Source organism: Urocitellus parryii, chromosome 8 (assembly GCF_045843805.1).
Source record: "Urocitellus parryii isolate mUroPar1 chromosome 8, mUroPar1.hap1, whole genome shotgun sequence".
Taxonomy (NCBI): domain Eukaryota; kingdom Metazoa; phylum Chordata; class Mammalia; order Rodentia; family Sciuridae; genus Urocitellus; species Urocitellus parryii.
This window is the reverse complement of record NC_135538.1, coordinates 21,337,065-21,356,031: the sequence shown is the minus strand read 5'-3', so window position 1 is coordinate 21,356,031 and position 18,967 is coordinate 21,337,065. Positions and strand designations below refer to the sequence as shown.

Genomic DNA, 18,967 nt, shown 5'->3' with positions numbered 1-18,967 from the left:
AACTTGACCTACCATGAAAATAATTGTGATTGGGAGTAGCATTGGAGAAGGGGAAGAATAATACAGTGTCAGATCAGAGACAGGGTGTGGCCCAGATCTCACAGGATCCTTTATTTGCAAGTTTGGTTGTATTTTCCCATAACAGGACTCCATTATATTAAAGTACAGAGATGATATGATGTGTTTTGCACCTTGAAAGTAGAATCACTCAGCTCTTAAATGAAAACAAAGAGATCACTTAGCCTGTGCTGGAGTTCAGGCAGAAGAGAATGGTGGTTTGGAGTAAAGTTGCAGCAGTATGATGATGGGAAGGGCCATGCTTGTATGTGTTTTTGGAGGTAGGAGGACAGGGATGGGGATAGGTTAGAGGGGAACTGAGTGCAAGGGAAGGAGCTTGGAATGATGCTGTTGATGTTGATCTGAGTAAATATGAAGACTGTGCTGTGGTAGTGGGGAGGGGCTTGTGATTGATCGTGTTGTCTGGTGTGTGTGTGTGTGTGTGTGTGTGTGTGTGTGTGTGTCCCATCCACAGAGTCCAGCAGCTCCTCAAGGGCCCCACTGTTGACTCCTGCTATCTTTCCTATATATATATATGGTTCTGCCCTTATGCAGTGATTGCTTCTCGGTTGCCCTGTGACCTGGTGTGCCTAGAGACAAGATTCATTGGTCTGGTGTGATGTTCTAGGAAATTACAAATATAGTACCAGGAGAGTTGACATATAATCTTCTTTTGAAAAAACTGGAAGTTCTGCCAACAGTGAACCTGGGTTCCCACGGGAGCATGCATGGTTGGAACTGGGCACTGGCTGCCACTGTCAGCCTTCAGGGCTGCTGATTCTCCAGGTGTGACTGGGGAGCATTGGATTCCTGTCACTCAGTGGGTGACAGATCCCCTCCCTTCTCCCTTTGCATTGCAATGACAGTTTGCTTCTTTGCTCTGACATAACAGTATTAATATGGTCCCCTCTTGTCAAATTGGTGTTAGGACTTCTGTTAGGGGAGTGCAAAGAACTGGGCACAGTGGGATGAGAGTTGGGGGCAGCCAAGACTGACACGCCAGGATGGTAGCCATTGTCATCTGGCCTGGTATCCTGTAACCTTGATTTTTTTTTTTTAAAGCTAAATGCAACCCAAACTTATCTTTCCTCCAGGTACAAGTTCGTTTGTACTACTTTGTGTTTATTGGAAAACTATGGAAACCCTGTGTTGTGAATGGGGACAGAGACTTGAACTTGGCACTTCTAAAGGGCCAAACACAAAGGAGGCATTCACTAAATATTTTTCCTATTGAATTATTAAACTGTATTCTTTCTGTCATAGAAATCTCTGCAAATAATTCTGTACACAGAGTAAATAATCTTAATAAGAGGTTAACTGTTAGGATGAATCCATTTTTATTTTTGTTAGAAGATGACTTCTGACATTTCTAGACTTTCTCCTAGAGTAGATCCCATGTTTAGAACCTTAGCACCAAACATGCTTTAAAGTGGTATACTGAGGACAAAACAAAAAGCAAAACAACAACTTTCTTTGGATTCATGTCATGCAATATATGTCTTGTTGCCCTCTTTGAGAAGTTGTCAAATATATCCACCCCAACCCAGTGATTAAATATTTCCTCCTCTGTATGTCACAGTTGTATGCCCTCATTATTTCAGTGGGAATATAGCATGGATGTTGAGAATGTAGATTTGGAACCAGATTTTATGGTATCAGATCCTGGATCTGCCTCTCACTTCTGGTTCTGCTTGTCACCTGCTATGTCTTTTTTTTGGGGGGGGGCGGGTGTGGGACTGGGGATTGAACCCTGGGGTGCTTAACCACTGAGCAACCTCCCTGGCCCTTTTAAAATTTTTATTTAGAGACAAGGCCTCACTAAGTTGCCTAGGGCCTAAGTTGCTGAGTCTGGCTGTGAACTCGCCATCCCCCTGCCTCAGCTTCCTGAGCTCCTGGGATTACAGGCGTGCACTACCATGCCTCACTTGTTATGTCATTTTACGTCTCATTTTTTCCTCACCTATAAGTTGGGGATACTGATGGTATTTGCCTTCAAGTACTACTATAAAGAAATAATACATGTAACATATCTATATCTCTGTAAATCTTTTAGAACATATCTGATATACAGAGAGTACTTGCTGTTATTGTCTGTGAGCATTTCACTCTTCTATTGTATGGCCCATCAGTTAAGAACAGATTTTACATTTTTAGATCATTGCAAAGATCATCATCATCATCATCATCATCATCATCATCATAATTATTATTATTATTTTGTGACATATGGACATTATACGAAGTTCAAATTTTAGTGTTTGTGAAACATAGTAGTGATTCCCTTTGGCTCATTTGTTGATATACTGCCTGCAGCAGCTTTCACATCGCCACCACAGGGTCGAGCAGTTTGACAGGGGCCACCTGACCAGCTGAGCCTGAATTATGTGCTCTCTTATGCTTTATAAAGGAGCATTTTTGATCCCTGTGTAGAGCACAGACACTGAATTATCATGCTTATTCAGGTGTCACTCTCTGGGGCTGTTGATGGCACTTGACCTAGGCTGGTCCTTTCCATTCTTCCATGCCCATTCCTAAGTTGTATTTGTCAGGAATATGTAGTAGTTTGTAGTATTTGTATTTGTGCATGGTAAGTGTGAGTGTATGTTTTAAGTGAATTTGTGTGTGTGTGTGTGTGTGTGTGGTGCTGGGGATTGAACCCAGGGCCTTGTGCATGTGAGGCAAGCACTCTACCAACTGAGCTATATCCCCAGCCCTAAGTATAAGTTTTGAACCACAGTTTCCAATGTGATCCCTGAATGAGCCCAGGCACCTTCCTGCCCCCTATTCAGTGGGGAGGTTCACACATTCAGTCTCCCCTCATCTGCCATCCTGCAGGTGGCCTTCTTTGGGAACTGGGTAGCAGTGTATAGCAATAACGTCTTTGCTTTTGTTTGGGGAGTGCAGGGAGAAGGGGACACTTGCACAAGACATTTCTTATGGATTATCATCAAATGTTTATTTGAAATTTAGAAACAGAGGAAATGGAGCTCTTGTTATTCACTGTATGGGTGTGCATGTATGTGTGTGTTTAAAGAAGAAAGGGCTTTGGTTGCCCTTGTATGAATGATTCACTTCTACCTGGATTGTGTCTTCCTAATCTTTGTTACAACAGATTGTAACTCAAGTAGCCTTTCTTAAACTTATTTCTCAGTAAGCAAATCAATGAACTGGACCAAAAAAAGTGTCCCATTTAGAAAAATTCATGCCATCTTTTAGAAGTCCTACTCTGTCATACCTGTGGATCTTTTAGAAGAACCATGTTGGTTTGTAGCTGTATTACACCTGGCCCATGGTTGGTGCCTAGAGCACAGGTATGCTGTTGTGTGGCAATGCGAATTGGTTTTGAAAAGGATATGTGCCTGCAGACCATCACATTCGTGAATTCAGGCGTTGGAAGGTCTTTGTCTATGAATTGATAGTAACATGTTCCCATGTTCAGTGCCTGATTTTATATTTGTACCTAGGATGAAGAAATCCTTTTTTTTTTTAAAGTCCTTTCAGTACTTATTGAAGTTTTATGGCCCTTCATAATAGTAAAAATTGCTTAAGTTATACTTGTGGTATAAATGATAATATTGACCATTGATTAGATATCTGTTATCCTAGTTTTTAACAGATAAACGAATAGATGCAGAAGGGCCACGTAACTTGCCTAAAGTTCTACAATGAGTCAAAGGCTTCTTGTGTACTGATATGTTCATTGATGGACATCCATAATTAGTTATAATATGGATAAATATTTGCATTTACTTTTTTTATACTATGCTGTTTTATATTATTTTGTTCATTTTTTTTTAAATGGGGTGTGGATTGGAGAGGGTTAATTGCTGCCTGGGTATTCCTTAGCTACCCTGGCCCTAGTATTTCCTAAGGTCCTAAGACCAGATAACCATATTCTTCTCTCCTGTGCACTTTACCTGTATTCTTATCTCTCTGTTGTGTCTAAGACTTGAAAGGAAACTTAGCTCTTTGACTGCTAACTTTCTGAATTGTGCCATGGACAGGTGGAAGATGAGGTCCACGCCTGCCCTTTGATTTTACTGAGAGCAGGTAGAAAGGATTCTTTGTTTCAAAAATTTCCCTGTGCTTTGCTTTCTGAAGCACCACCTCTGGAATGTGACATCCTTGTCATCTGTGTGTGCCAGACACCATCACTGCCCACCACAGTGGCAGCTTAGAGTAGAAAATCAGCTTTGTTTTAGATACACCTGGGTGACAGTTTATTCTTTACAGATTCTGCGGTAAAAATGTAGCCATACTTTCCCTCTTGTAAAGTATGGGAGCTCGGGGAAAAGGCACATGTTGAAAATCATTAGTTGCCCAAATATTATTATTATTTAAAAATAGGTAAGGAGCCAGGTGTGGCACCAGTAATCCTAGGTACTCAGAAAGCTAAGGCAGGAGGATCATGAGTTCATGTCCAGCCTCAGAAACTTAACAAGACACTATCTCAAAATGAAAAATGAGGCCCTGGGAGAAGCGGCCCCACCCGCCCGGTTTCTAACCAGGTGGCCTCAGCTACTTGGAGATAAAGGTGCCCTCGTGGTGGGTGCAGAAGTTAAGTCCTGCAGACGCCAGCCACCTTTGCAACCCGCGGGAACCCTGAGCGGCTTGGCCCGCCCCGCCCGAACCGGCGGCGGGTGCAGAAGTTAAGTCCTGCAGACGCCAACCGCCTTTGCAACCAGCGGGATCCCTGAGCGGCTTGGCCCGCCCCGCCCGAACCGGCAGTCCTCCGCCATACGGGCTCCCCTGGGAGGCCTAGCTCTCGCCCAGGGAAAAGCGGCCCCACCCGCCCGGTTCCTAACCAGGCAGCCACAGCTACTCGACAATAAAGGTGCCCACGTGGCGGGTGCAGAAGTTAAGTCCTGCAGACGCCAGCCGCCTTTGCAACCCGTGGGATCCCGGAGCGGCTTGGCCCGCCCCGCCCGAACCGGCAGCGGGTGCAGAAGTTAAGTCCTGCAGACGCCAGCCACCTTTGCAACCCGCGGGATCCCGGAGCGGCTTGGCCCGCCCCGCCTGAACCGGCAGTCCTCCGCCATCCGGGCTCCCCCGGGAGGCCCAGCTCTCGCCCTGGGAGAAGCGGCCCCACCCGCCCGGGTCCCAACCACGCGACCGCAGCTACTCGGCGATAAAGGTGTCCCCGCAGCGGGTGCAGGAGTTAAGTCCTGCTGATACCAGCCGCGTTTGCAAGCCGCCGGCACCCAGTGCGGCTTGGCCCGCCCCGCCTGAACCGGCAGTCGGCCTCCACCATCCGGGCTTCCCCGGGAGGCCTAGCTCTCGCTCCGGGAGCAGCCCCCTGCAAGCTAGGCGAACCTTCGACCCATCGGGAGGTTAGGCCCAGCAACCTGCGGAGTGATAGAGGTGCCCCTCGTGCCTGCTGGGTAGGCGGACCTTTGACCGACCAGCAGAGCAGACCTAGGGCCTGCCAGCGTGGTAGACGGATCACACCAATTGGAGGAGGATCACAGCCCTGCCCTGCAAGGGTGATTATTCAACTATACAAGAGCAATATAAATAAATAGAGGGAAAATTTCAAAACACAACAGTTTCACCAAGCAGAAAGAAACGCCAGCAGTATGAAAAGACAAGGAAAGAAAGGACCACAGGCAATGCAGGTCAACTCAACTTTAGAAGAGGTAATAGGTGCAACAGATGGAATGTCAGATAGAGAGATCAGGATATACATGCTTCAGATGATCTGGAGTCTCAAGGAAGACATGAGACAGCAAAATCAGATAATGAAAGATCACATTGACAAACAAATCCAGGAAGTAAAAGATCAATTTCACAGGGAGATAGAGGAAATAAAAAACAAACAAATAGAAATACTAGAAATGCAGGAAAAAAATAAACCAACTTAAAAACTCAATTGAGAATACTACCAGCAGAGTAGATCACTTAGAAGAGAGAACATCAGACAATGAAGACAAAGTATTTCAACTGGAAAAGAACATAGACAGCTCAGCAAGTCTGCTAAGATACCATGAACAGAACATCCAAGAAATATGGGACAATATCAAAAGACCAAATTTAAGAGTCATTGGGATACAGGAAGGCACAGAGCTCCAAACCAGAGGAATATACAGCCTATTCAATGAAATAATACGAGAAAACTTCCCAGACTTGAAGAATGAGACAGAATCCCAAATCCTAGAAGCCTACAGGACGCCGAATGTACAAAACCATAAGAGATCCACACCTAGACACATTATAGTGAAGATGTCCAACATACAGAATAAGGAAAGAATTTTAAAAGCTACAAGGGAAAGGAAGCAGATTACATTTAGGGGTAAACCAATCAGGATAACAGCTGATCTCTCAACACAGACTCTGAAAGCTAGAAGATCCTGGAATAACATATTTCAAACACTGAAAGAAAATGGGTTCCAACCAAGAATCGTGTATCCGGCAAAATTAAGCTTCAGGTTAGAAGATGAAATTAAAACCTTCCATGATAAACAAAAGTTAAAAGAATTCGCAGCTAGAAAACCATCTCTTCAAAAAATCCTTGGCAAAACATTGCAGGAAGAGGAAATGGAAAATAACATTGAAAACCAACAATGGGAGGTAGGACAGTAAAGGGGGGAAAGTAGTCAAAGAGGATAACAAATCAGGTTTAGTAACATCAACAAACAAATATGGATAGAAGTACAAACCATATCTCAATAATAACCCTAAATGTCAATGGCTTAAACTCACCAATTAAGAGACACAGGCTAGTAGAATGGATCACAAAACAAGACCCAACAATATGCTGTCTACAGGAGACGCATCTGATAGAAAAAGATATCCATAGACTGAAGGTGAAAGGTTGGGAAAAATCATACCACTCATATGGACAGCGGAAACAAGCAGGCGTGTCCATACTCATATCTAATAAAATAGATTTCAAGCCAAAGCTAATCAAAAGGGATAAAGAAGGACACTTCATACTGCTCAAGGGAACCATAAACCAACAAGACATAACAATCATAAATATATATGCCCCAAATAATGGTGCAGCGGTGTTCATCAAGCAAACTCTTCTCAAGTTCAAGAGTCTGATAGACCACCATACAATCATCATGGGAGACTTCAACACACCTCTCTCACCACTGGACAGATCTTCCAAACAAAAGTTAAACAAGGAAACTATAGAACTCAACAACACAATTAATAACCTAGACTTAATTGACATATATAGACTTTACCACCCAACATCAAGTAGTTACACTTTCTTTTCAGCAGCACATGGAACCTTCTCAAAAATAGACCATATATTATGTCACAGGGCAACTCTTAGACAATATAAAGGGGTAGAGATAATACCATGCATCTTATCTGATCATAATGGAATGAAACTGAAAATCAATGATAAAAGAAGAAAGGAAAAATCAAGCATCACTTGGAGAATGAACAACAGGTTGCTGAGTGACATATGGGTTATTGAAGACATCAAGGAGGAAATTAAAAAATTCCTAGAGTTAAATGAAAACACGGACACAACATATCGGAATCTATGGGATACATTGAAAGCAGTCCTAAGAGGAAAATTCATTGCTTGGAGTTCATTCCTCAAAAAAAGAAAAAACCAACAAATAAATGATCTCATACTTCATCTCAAAATCCTAGAAAAAGAGGAGCAAAACAACAGCAAAAGAAGTAGAAGGCAAGAAATAATCAAAATCAGAGCTGAAATTAATGAAATTGAAACAAAAGAAACAATTGAAAAAATTGACAAAACTAAAAGCTGGTTCTTTGAAAAAATAAATAAAATTGACAGACCCTTAGCCATGCTAACGAAGAGAAGAAGAGAGAGAACCCAGATTACTAGCATACGGGATGAAAAAGGCAATATCACAACAGACACTTCAGAAATACAGAAGATAATCAGAGACTATTTTGAAGCCTTATACTCCAATAAAATAGAAGATAGTGAAGGCATAGATAAATTCCTTAAGTCTTACGATCTGCCCAGATTGAACCAGGAGGATATAGACAACCTAAACAGACCAATAACAATAGAAGAAATAGAAGAAACCATCAAAAGACTACCAACTAAGAAAAGCCCAGGACCGGATGGGTATACAGCAGAGTTTTACAAAACCTTTAAAGAGGAACTAACACCAATACTTTTCAAGCTATTTCAGGAAATAGAAAAAGAGGGAGAACTTCCAAATTCATTCTACGAGGCCAACATCACCCTGATTCCGAAACCAGACAAAGACACTTCAAAGAAAGAAAACTACAGACCAATATCTCTAATGAACCTTGACGCAAAAATTCTCAATAAAATTCTGGCGAACCGGATTCAAATACATATCAAAAAAATTATACACCATGATCAAGTAGGATTCATCCATGGGATGCAAGGCTGGTTCAATATACGGAAATCAATAAATGTTATCCACCACATCAATAGACTAAAAAATAAGAACCATATGATAGTCTCGATAGACGCAGAAAAAGCATTTGACAAAGTACAGCATCCCTTTATGTTCAAAACTCTAGAAAAATTAGGGATAACAGGATCATACCTCAACATTGTAAAAGCAATATATGATAAGCCACAGGCCAGCATCATTCTGAATGGAGAAAAATTGAAGGCATTCCCTCTAAGATCTGGTACAAGACAGGGTTGCCCTCTCTCACCACTTCTGTTCAACATAGTCCTCGAAACACTGGCAAGAGCAATTAGACAGACGAAAGAAATTAAAGGGATAAAAATTGGAAAAGAAGAACTTAAATTATCACTATTTGCAGATGATATGATTCTATACCTAGCAGACCCAAAAGAGTCTACAGAGAAGCTATTAGAGCTAATAAATGAATTCAGCAAAGTGGCAGGATATAAGATCAACACGCATAAATCAAAGGCATTCCTGTATATCAGCGACAAATCCTCTGAAACGGAAATGAGGACAACTACTCCATTCACAATATCCCCCCAAAAAATAAAATACTTGGGAATCAACCTAACAAAAGAGGTGAAAGATTTATACAATGAAAATTACAAAACCCTAAAGAAAGACATAGAAGAAGACCTTAGAAGATGGAAAAATATACCCTGCTCATGGATAGGCAGATCCAACATCATCAAAATGGCGATATTACCAAAAGTTCTCTATAAGTTCAATGCAATGCCAATCAAAATCCCAGCTGCATTTCTTGTAGAAATAGATAAAAGAATCATGAAATTCATATGGAATAATAAAAGACCCAGAATAGCAAAAACAATACTAAGCAGGAAGTGTGAATCAGGCGGTATAGCGATACCAGACTTCAAACTATACTACAGAGCAATAGTAACGAAAACAGCATGGTACTGGTACCAAAACAGGCGGGTGGACCAATGGTACAGAATAGAGGACACAGTAACCAATCCACAAAACTACAACTATCTTATATTTGATAAAGGGGCTAAAAGCATGCAATGGAGGAAGGATAGCATCTTCAACAAATGGTGCTGGGAAAACTGGAAATCCATTTGCATCAAAATGAATCTGAATCCCTATCTCTCGCCTTGCACAAAAGTTAACTCAAAATGGATCAAGGAGCTTGATATTAAATCAGAGACACGGCATCTGATAGAAGAAAAAGTTGGTTATGATCTACATACTGTGGGAGCAGGCTCCAAATTCCTCAATAGGACACCCATAGCACAAGAGTTAACAACTAGAATCAACAAATGGGACTTACTCAAACTAAAAAGTTTTTTCTCAGCAAAAGAAACAATAAGAGAGATAAACAGGGAGCCTACATCCTGGGAACAAATCTTTACTCCACACACTTCAGATAGAGCCCTAATAACCAGAATATATAAAGAACTCAAAAAATTAGACAATAAGACAACAAGTAACCCAATCAATAAATGGGCAAAGGACCTGAACAGACACTTCTCAGAAGAGGACATACAATCAATCAATAAGTACATGAAAAAATGCTCACCATCGCTAGCAGTCAGAGAAATGCAAATCAAAACTACCCTAAGATACCATCTCACTCCAGTAAGATTGGCAGCCATTAGGAAGTCAAACAACAATAAGTGCTGGAGAGGATGTGGGGAAAAGGGCACTCTTGTTCATTGCTGGTGGGACTGCAAATTGGTGCAGCCAATTTGGAAAGCAGTATGGAGATTTCTTGGAAAGCTGGGAATGGAACCACCATTTGACCCAGCTATTCCCCTTCTCGGTCTATTCCCTAAAGACCTAATAAGAGCATGCTACAGGGACACTGCTACATTGATGTTCATAGCAGCACAATTCACAATAGCAAGATTGTGGAATCAGCCTAGATGCCCTTCAATAGATGAATGGATTAAAAAAATGTGGCATTTATACACAATGGAGTATTACTCTGCATTTAAAAATGACAAAATCATAGAATTTGGAGGGAAATGGATGGCATTAGAGCAGATTATGCTAAGTGAAGCTAGTCAATCTTTAAAAAACAAATACCAAATGACTCCTCTGATATAAGGGGAGGAAACAAGGACAGGGTAGGGACGAAGAGCTTGAGACGAAGATTTTCATTAACAGGGTTGAGAGGTGGGAGGGAAAGGAAACGAGAAGGGGAATCGCATGGAAATGGAAGGCGATCCTCAGGGTTATACAAAATGACATATAAGAGGAAAGGAGGGGTAAGACAAGATAATTCAAATGGAAGAAGTGATTTACAGTAGAAGGGGTAGAGAGAGAAAAGGGGAGGGGAGGGGAGGGGAGGGGAGGGGGGATAGTAGAGAATAGGACAGACAGCAGAATACATCAGACACTAGAAAGGCAATATGTCAATCAATGGAAGGGTAACTGATGTGATACAGCAATCTGTATACGGGGTAAAATTGGGAGTTCATAACTCATTTGAATCAAACTGTGAAATATGATGTATGAGGAACTATGTAATGTTTTGAACGACCAACAATAAAAAAAATAAATAAATAAATAAAAAAAGACAATAAAAAGTTATAGGTTGGAAATAAAAAAAAATGAATAGCAACAACTTTATAAAAAAAAAAAAAGAAAGAAAAATGAAAAAGAAAAGCTGGGGATGTAGCTCAGTGGTAAAACTCCCCTGGGTTCAGTCCCCAGTACTACAGCTATTACTATTACTACTACTAATTAAATACAAATAAGCTATTACTATTACTACTACTAATTAAATACAAATACAAATAAGTAAGGAATTGGAAGGGGAGCAGAAAGGGGTCATACAAAGTTTTAGGAAATTTTAGAATGCTCCACTCTTGCATCTCAAGCTCATAGAACTGATATATATATTTTAAAGTGAGAAATGAAGAAGATATGATTATTGGTTATGAAATATCTTGATTACTGGCAGGAAGTAGGATTTTTAATTTCTGTGGCGATTTCATATATGAAGAGAATTATTTGCTGTGAGATAATAATACCGCCTTCATTCCACCACACTTTATAGTTTTCAGGACATTTTCACATGGTATTATATTATTTGATCTCTATAGTAACTTGTGGTTTAAGGGAGGTTGAGTAGCTAAGCCAAGGGCACCAGGCAGGTAAGGAACTGCTCCTCACGTTGAGGCTTCCTGACTTTCTGTGTGGTCACGACCCAGTTGTGAACAACTTGTCCTGATACAGGAAGGCACACGTCTGCTATAGTGACTGGAGTGGGATTTTCTGGCCTCAGATACTGGAGCATGTTAATCAGTGGGAGTTGATGTTACTTGTCAGCCAGGGACAAGAGTTCAGGGATTCTATAAGCTTTCTCAGCCCAAATACTGAACTTAGACACAGACCCCAAAGTGCCTTTATCAGTAAAAAATTAATGACCAGAAATACAGACTTGGCACCTAAGAGCTGAAATTGATGACAAAAGACCTGCTTCCATAATGAAGATGGAAAGATGTCACCTGATGAATGTGAAGAGTAATGAAAGAGTCAGGATGCCCAGGTTCTAGGTGGCTCTGTACCACATGCTGGGTGCTTGCTGACATTTAAAAAAATTTTAAAACATTTGTTTTAATTAGTTATACATGACAGTAGAATGCACTTTGATGCATTGTATATAATGGAGTGTAATTTCTCATTCTTCTCGTTAACGAATTATGTAGAATCACACTGGTCGTATAGTTATTTACATACATAGGGTAATAATGTCTGATTCATTCTACTGTCCTTTCTACCTCCATACCCACTCCCTTCCCTTCACTACTCTCTATCTAAAGTAACTTTGTTCTTCCTTAGCCTCTTCCCCGTGGTGAATTAGCATCCGCATATCAGAGAAAACATTTGACCTTTGGTTTTTGGGATTGGCTTACTTCACTTAGCATGATATTCTTCAGCTCCATTTGTTACCAGCAAATGTCATAATTTCATTCTTCTTTAAGGTTGAGTAATTCATATGTGTGTGTGTGTGTGTGTGTGTGTGTGTGTGTGATATATTACATTCTTTTTATCCATTCATCTGTTGAATGGCACCTAGGTTGGTTCCATAGTTTAGCTATTGAGAATTGAGCTGTTATAAACATTGATGTGGCTGTGTCCCTGTAGTATGCTGTTTTTAAGTCCTTTGGGTATAGACCAAGGAGTGGGATACCTGGGTCAAATGGTGGTTCCATTCCAAGTTTTCTGAGGACTTTCCATATGTTTTCCATAATGGTTGCACAAATCCTCATTCCCACCAACAATGTATGAATGTACCTTTTCCCCTACATTCTCTCCAACATTTATTGTTGTTTGTATTCTTGGTAATTGCCATTCTGACTGGGGTGAGATGAAATCTTATAGTAGTATTGATTTGCATTTCTCTAATTGCTAAAAATATTGAACATTTTTTCATATATTTATTTATTGATTGAATTTCTTCTTCTGTGAAGTGTCTGTTCAGTTACTTGCTGACATATTTAATGCTGCTTATTATCATTCTTTTTTCAAGAGCATGGACCACAGGTGAGACATAGTAACAGCCTAACCACAGCTTTATTTGATCCTGTTCTAAGAAATGATGCAATTTGTATCTTTCAGCTTAAAAGGTTCATTATGGAATTTTAAAATTCTGTTTTTATACATGTTTTTTCTATACAAGTCAAACTTGAATAGTCTGCAGAGTATCCCAAACTTTTTATTGGGGGAAAAAATGAAACCACTCATTTGTGTGTCAGCCCTGTATGAGCCATTTCTTGTGGAAACGACTCATATTTTATCTTTTCTTCATCACAGAGTGGAAAACCACCCATCAATGATATGTTCACTGACCTCAAAGATGGAAGGAAGTTATTGGATCTTCTAGAAGGACTCACAGGAACATCACTGGTGAGAGGAGTCATCTCTGAGAATGAGACTAACAGATTATCTTTGGTCATTACTGACTCTTGGAGACCTATTGTGGGTATTTAAAATGTAGAGGCTGCAGAAGAACATTTTTAAAAGCTGTGCTTTGATAGAGCAGCATTTAGGCAGCATTTAGGCATCTATTTCTATCCAGGATTTCAGTATCAACTTTGTGTTTGCTTCTTTATCAAATTTAACTCTATTACTTTATGTGTAAGGTTCTGTGTTTTCTCATGGATATAACCCTCTTGAAGATAATGTATTTTGTGGGTATAAACTTTTTTTTTGTATAAATTTTTACACCAGAGGCAGAATTACTGTAAAGGTATAGAGGGATGTGCTCCTGCAAAGATGAATTCTTTTCTTGCCAAAGCATGGATGTGACACTCTCAGTCCCTCCAGGTGGTAGCTAGGCATATGGTGGAGAGGCAGATCCTTCTCCCGGATAAGATTCCCTGGCCATTGAGGTGGAAGGAAGCTGCTCAGGTTACCTGACCCCAGGTGGGGAAGTTCTACCTTCCAGGTGGATCTCGAACTAGTGCCAGGAAACACGGGCTGGTGCTTGGAATCCCCTTTGCTTTGTGGTTCATTCACACCTGTGCAGAACAGAGGGGACCCCCTTCTCCTGTATCTTTATACATCCAGATCCATTTAGATAAAGAAGGCTTTATTCTATAGCATGGGTTCCCAAATGTGTCTGCCTGTTAGAATTACCAGGGAAATCTTTTACAGGTTCCAAACCCACACCACATTCCAGAACCATTAAGTCACAGTCTTTGAAGGAGGGGGAGACACAACCATTAGTAATTTTTGAAGCTTCCCAGGACATTCCAATGTGCAGACAAGTTAGCGAATCAGTATTTTAAGATATTATTAGTTGGGGGATTTGCATCACATAAACTCTAGTGTCTAGGGTGGTGGCCCAGGCTTTGGGGCTCCAAGGATGTGGGATGCAGCTTGCTGAGCTGCTGTTTCACATACATTTGAGTCTTTGTTGGTCAGGCATATGGAGGGATACTGGGTCTTACTTGCTTTTGTATTTTACTTTCCAGCCAAAGGAACGGGGTTCCACGAGAGTACATGCCTTAAATAACGTCAACAGAGTGCTGCAGGTTTTACATCAGAACAATGTAAGCTTGTAAAGTGACTTCTAGGGTTTGGTTCTGCCATCTGCATTATTTATTGCGAAACCAGCTTCCTATGTTATGCATTGGCGTCAACTGATTCTTAGAAATGTCTTTTTTTTTTTTTTTTTTTTAATTGAAAGTATTGGATCTTTTCTACGAGTGAAGGAACAGTCACGGGCTCTTTCTGATGGCTTTATTGATCTATCATAAAAATAATATACTTTGAGATGTAGGTTTGCCTAATTCTCTAATATGAGATTTCTTTTATCTCTCATTTATATTGTTGGGTAAATGTATTACATTGAAAATCTGGATTTCTCTGAAGAAATTGTTGTAAAAGATATTTTTTTTTCCATCTTGACAGGTGGAATTAGTGAATATAGGAGGAACTGACATTGTAGATGGAAATCACAAACTGACTTTGGGACTACTTTGGAGCATCATTTTGCACTGGCAGGTGGAGAAATTTCCAATCACCTTTGAATAGAAGATTTTGAAAATGTATTTTTGTGTATTTATTTCCTAGGGGTGCATTGACAAAGTACTAATCTGCTGGGTTAGAACAGAAATTCATTGTCTTGCAATTCTGCAGTCTGGGAATATAAGTTCAAGGTCTCCAGGGGGTTGAGTCCTTCTGAAGGTTTTGAGGGAGACTCTGCTTCTTACTTGTCCCCCAGCTTCTGGTGGCAGTTGGTGATCTTTGGTCTTTGTTGGCTTGTGACAACATAGCTCCAATCTTCACAGGACACCTTCCCTGTGTGTCTGTGTTCATGTTTCCTGATTTAGTTAAGGACACAGCCATATTGTATTTAAGGCCCACCCTGCCCCAGAATGACCACTCTACCTTAACTGATTACATATCCAATGACCTTATTTCCAAGTAAGGCCCTGTTCTGAGCTACTGGGGGTTAGGACTTCAATGTCGGGAATTTGAGAGGACACAATTGGACTCATATAGCAGTTTGGAATGGAAGACGCTGACAAGCTGCTCTGTTTTCTGGAATAAGAAAAGGGAGTATCTATTTTTCTTATAGTGAATGAAAGAAATTAACAAAGCTTACAGAAGAGTTGCAAGAGTCATTTAAGATATTTGCAAATATCCTCATTCACATTCCCCAAATGGCAACAGTTTCCCTTATTTCTTTTGCTCATTCTCTCTCTCTGTCTAAATGCTTCTGTGTGTATTTCTAAAAATGTGGCATCCTCCTAAAACCCAGGAGCTCTTTTACATAGCCATAATATAATATTAATATAGCAATATAAAAATGTATAATATAAAAAATGTATAGTATCAATATTTATAATTTTTATATTATAATACAGTAATTTATCCATCCATCCATCTTCCCTTCTCTCAATGTATTATTTTGTGTATCAGCAGATATATCATGGAATTTACATATATTTATAATCTTTTACTACTGTTAATCATTTTGATGCTTAAGTTGTCCTAGATATGGCTAGTGTGAGCCCCTTAAGTTTGCTCTTGGGTCTTTTTGGTGTTTCCACAACATTTCTTAAAGCACATATATTACTTTAGGATAATAGTATAAAATGTTCATTCTGGAATAAAACTGTCACTGTTATCATTCTTTGATTTTGTAGGCAGTCAAAAGTTCTTCCTTTAAAAAAAAGGTTCTTTTCTCATTTTTTAATAGAAAATAAATATTGGGTTTTCTTCGTACTAAAAGACCTTTGCAAGTGAAGTGTGTAAAATGTGACTTTTATGTTGCTATGACAGTAATGCTCATTGTAACCAAACAGTACAAGTAGGGTTTTAGATGTAGAAAGTACAGTAATGTATAAAATTAAAACACCATCTGCAAGTCCTAGTACCCACAAATAATCCCAGTTGTAGTTCTTTTTCCACTGTTTGAAGGAAAAAATTTGAAATCAAGATAAATGCCAATCACCAGATCCATAATGGTAACTTAGAGTCATACTCTTTGTCAGGGACTTGATTGACGTGACCATGAAGTTACAGGCAGGTGTGGTTTCTCTTAAATAGGTAAAAGATGTCATGAAGGACATCATGTCAGACCTGCAGCAGACGAACAGTGAGAAGATCCTGCTGAGCTGGGTGCGGCAAACCACCAGGCCCTACAGCCAAGTCAACGTCCTCAACTTCACCACCAGCTGGACTGACGGACTTGCCTTCAATGCTGTGCTCCACCGACACAAGTAAGACGTCTCTTAAGTTAGAAGAGGGCTTTCCACACTTGCATGTCCTCTCTGGCCCTTCTTTGTCCTTTGCTCCAAAGCTCCTTCCCCACAATCTCTGCTCTCTTCATTGCACTTGCTCAGCCAGAACATGAAGAAAAGAACTGTCATGGAAGAAAACCACCCATGGAGTCTCCAAATGCCACAGTGCAATGTCCATGATTTCTCCTACATATTTATAACTTAAAAAATGTAAGATAATTCACATAGTTCAATCCCACTCATTCAGCCTTCAGTAATACATACAAAGAATTGTGTTCATTTCTATTCTTATAGCAAAAGTAAAACTATGTATTCAATGTAATCCCAATTAAAAATAACCGCATAATTTTTCTCATGAAACTTGTAAAAAGATTCTAATTTGTCTACAAAAGTACAAAGGTTCCAGAATAATCCAGAGTACACTGGAGAAGAATTAGGCTGGAATATTTCCCCAAAAGAAACTATGAAGCTGTATGATTTAAGATTATGCAGTGCTATAAGTAAATAAAGTAACATAATAGATAGAATCATGTGAAATTGCCAATACTTGACTGTTTTTGATGTATAAAAATGGTGGCCATATGATTCATCCTAACCAAATAAAGAGCTCAGAAATTTCTACATTACTTAGGAAAAACTGATAAAAATTTGAACTGATATTGCACATTAATAGACAGTATGGGACAGTTGGTAATCCATAAGTAAATAAATGCATTGCATTCTTATCTCCCCCTACCTCCCCCTCCCAAAAAAATAAATTCTGCATGGATCAAGGATTTAAATGCCAAAGGCAAAGTTTGTTATGTTTTATTGCTATTGTAAATTATTCATTTTCTCGTTTCATTTTTTCTGCAATGTTCTTGGCTGGTATATAAAAATGCAGTAGATTTTTTTACATTTTATATCTGGAAACTTATTAAATTCTTCTGAATTTTAGTAAGTTTGTCTCTGTGGGCCTGTGGGAGATTTTTTTTTCCTGTTTTTCTGTTTTAGGTGGGGTGGGGTGGGGTGAGGGCTTGTGGTGGTGGTGGTTAGAATGTCCTTGAATTAGGATTGTTTTCTTCTCTTTTTTTCTGTTCCTCCTGGTGCCTTGTACTTTAGTGCAGTATTGATTCAGTGATAGTGAGCAGAATGTTTTGTTCCTGGTAACAAAGGCATTGCTTTTCATGTTGTACCATAAGAATGGGGTTTGCTGTAGCTTTTTTTTTTTTTTTTTTTTTTTTTTTGCTACACTGTCTTTTTTTTTTTTTTTTTAATAAAGTTAAAGCCTTCCTCCTCTGTATTCTTCCACTCTTCCTGTATCAGCTTAAGGAGGCTGTTCTCTGATCCTTGCTGGCTTAGAGCTTTTATCATGAAAAAGTATTGAATTTAGTCATTACTTTTCCCATCTATTAATTGATTCAGCAAGTACATGAGGAGTGCCTGCTGTGTCAGACACAGGTGTCAAGCAGAGAACCAAATGGGCAAAAATCCTAGTCCACTTGGAGTTGACATTCCAACAGAGGAAAAATGGGAATATAAGTTGTACCTAGAAATCTTAAACATACTGAAGAGCAACACATTAAGCAAGGGGGAGGAGGCACCTGGTCTGTGGGAGGGCAGGGTCTGTTGGGGGCTGAGTGGTAGGAGGGTGCACAAGAAGTCAGGCGAGTGGGGGATCAAGTCCTAGAAGGCATGTGGGTCAAAGATTTAAGAGCACAGAGAAAATGATCACTTTTGGGGTATGTCAATGTGACAGTAGCGTCCAAGTTGTGAGATTAAAGGAAAATCAAGATAGCAATGAAATGCTAACAACCTAGAGGGGACAGTGGAGGGTAAGCCTCTCAGAGCCTTTGGTTTAGAAAGGCCATGTGAACTGATTAGAGCTGGATTTTCTATTTGGCTGATCTTGGTCTTTTAATTGAAGATTTTTTTTGTCCATTAACTTTTTAGTTTTAGATGGACATAATACCTTTATTTTATTTTTATGTGGTGCTGAGGATCAAACCTAATGCCTCACACATGCTACTAGGCAAGTTCCCTACTACTGAGCTATAACCACAGCCCTTACCCAGGAATCTTAACTGGCATATTTAATCCAAAAGCCTTAGAATGTGTTATCTGTTATTTTTATATTTGTAATTTACTTTCAAATATTTTCTATTTGATAAACCATTGGGATATAAAATATTTAATTCTAAAAAAAAACCTCACAACTTAAAAAAATCTAAAATCTAAAACTGAAACGTAATTAGATTGTAACAGTGCCTATTTTATTTCCACAATATTTTATCTTCATTGAATTTTATTTGCATGGTG

General features: G+C 39.7%; 1 protein-coding gene across 5 annotated transcripts in view; it reads left to right on the top strand.

Annotated features, from left to right (window-relative positions):
* Positions 1-18,967, top strand: part of Utrn (utrophin) — a 514,146-nt gene that overhangs the window by 116,447 nt on the left and 378,732 nt on the right. For all 5 annotated transcript variants that reach the window (XM_026397636.2, XM_026397635.2, XM_077801941.1 and 2 more), the window contains 4 exons: positions 13,230-13,322; positions 14,393-14,470; positions 14,832-14,924; positions 16,476-16,648. In XM_026397636.2, the coding sequence (XP_026253421.2) occupies positions 13,230-13,322; positions 14,393-14,470; positions 14,832-14,924; positions 16,476-16,648 (437 nt within the window). The remainder of the gene's footprint in view (positions 1-13,229; positions 13,323-14,392; positions 14,471-14,831; positions 14,925-16,475; positions 16,649-18,967) is intronic.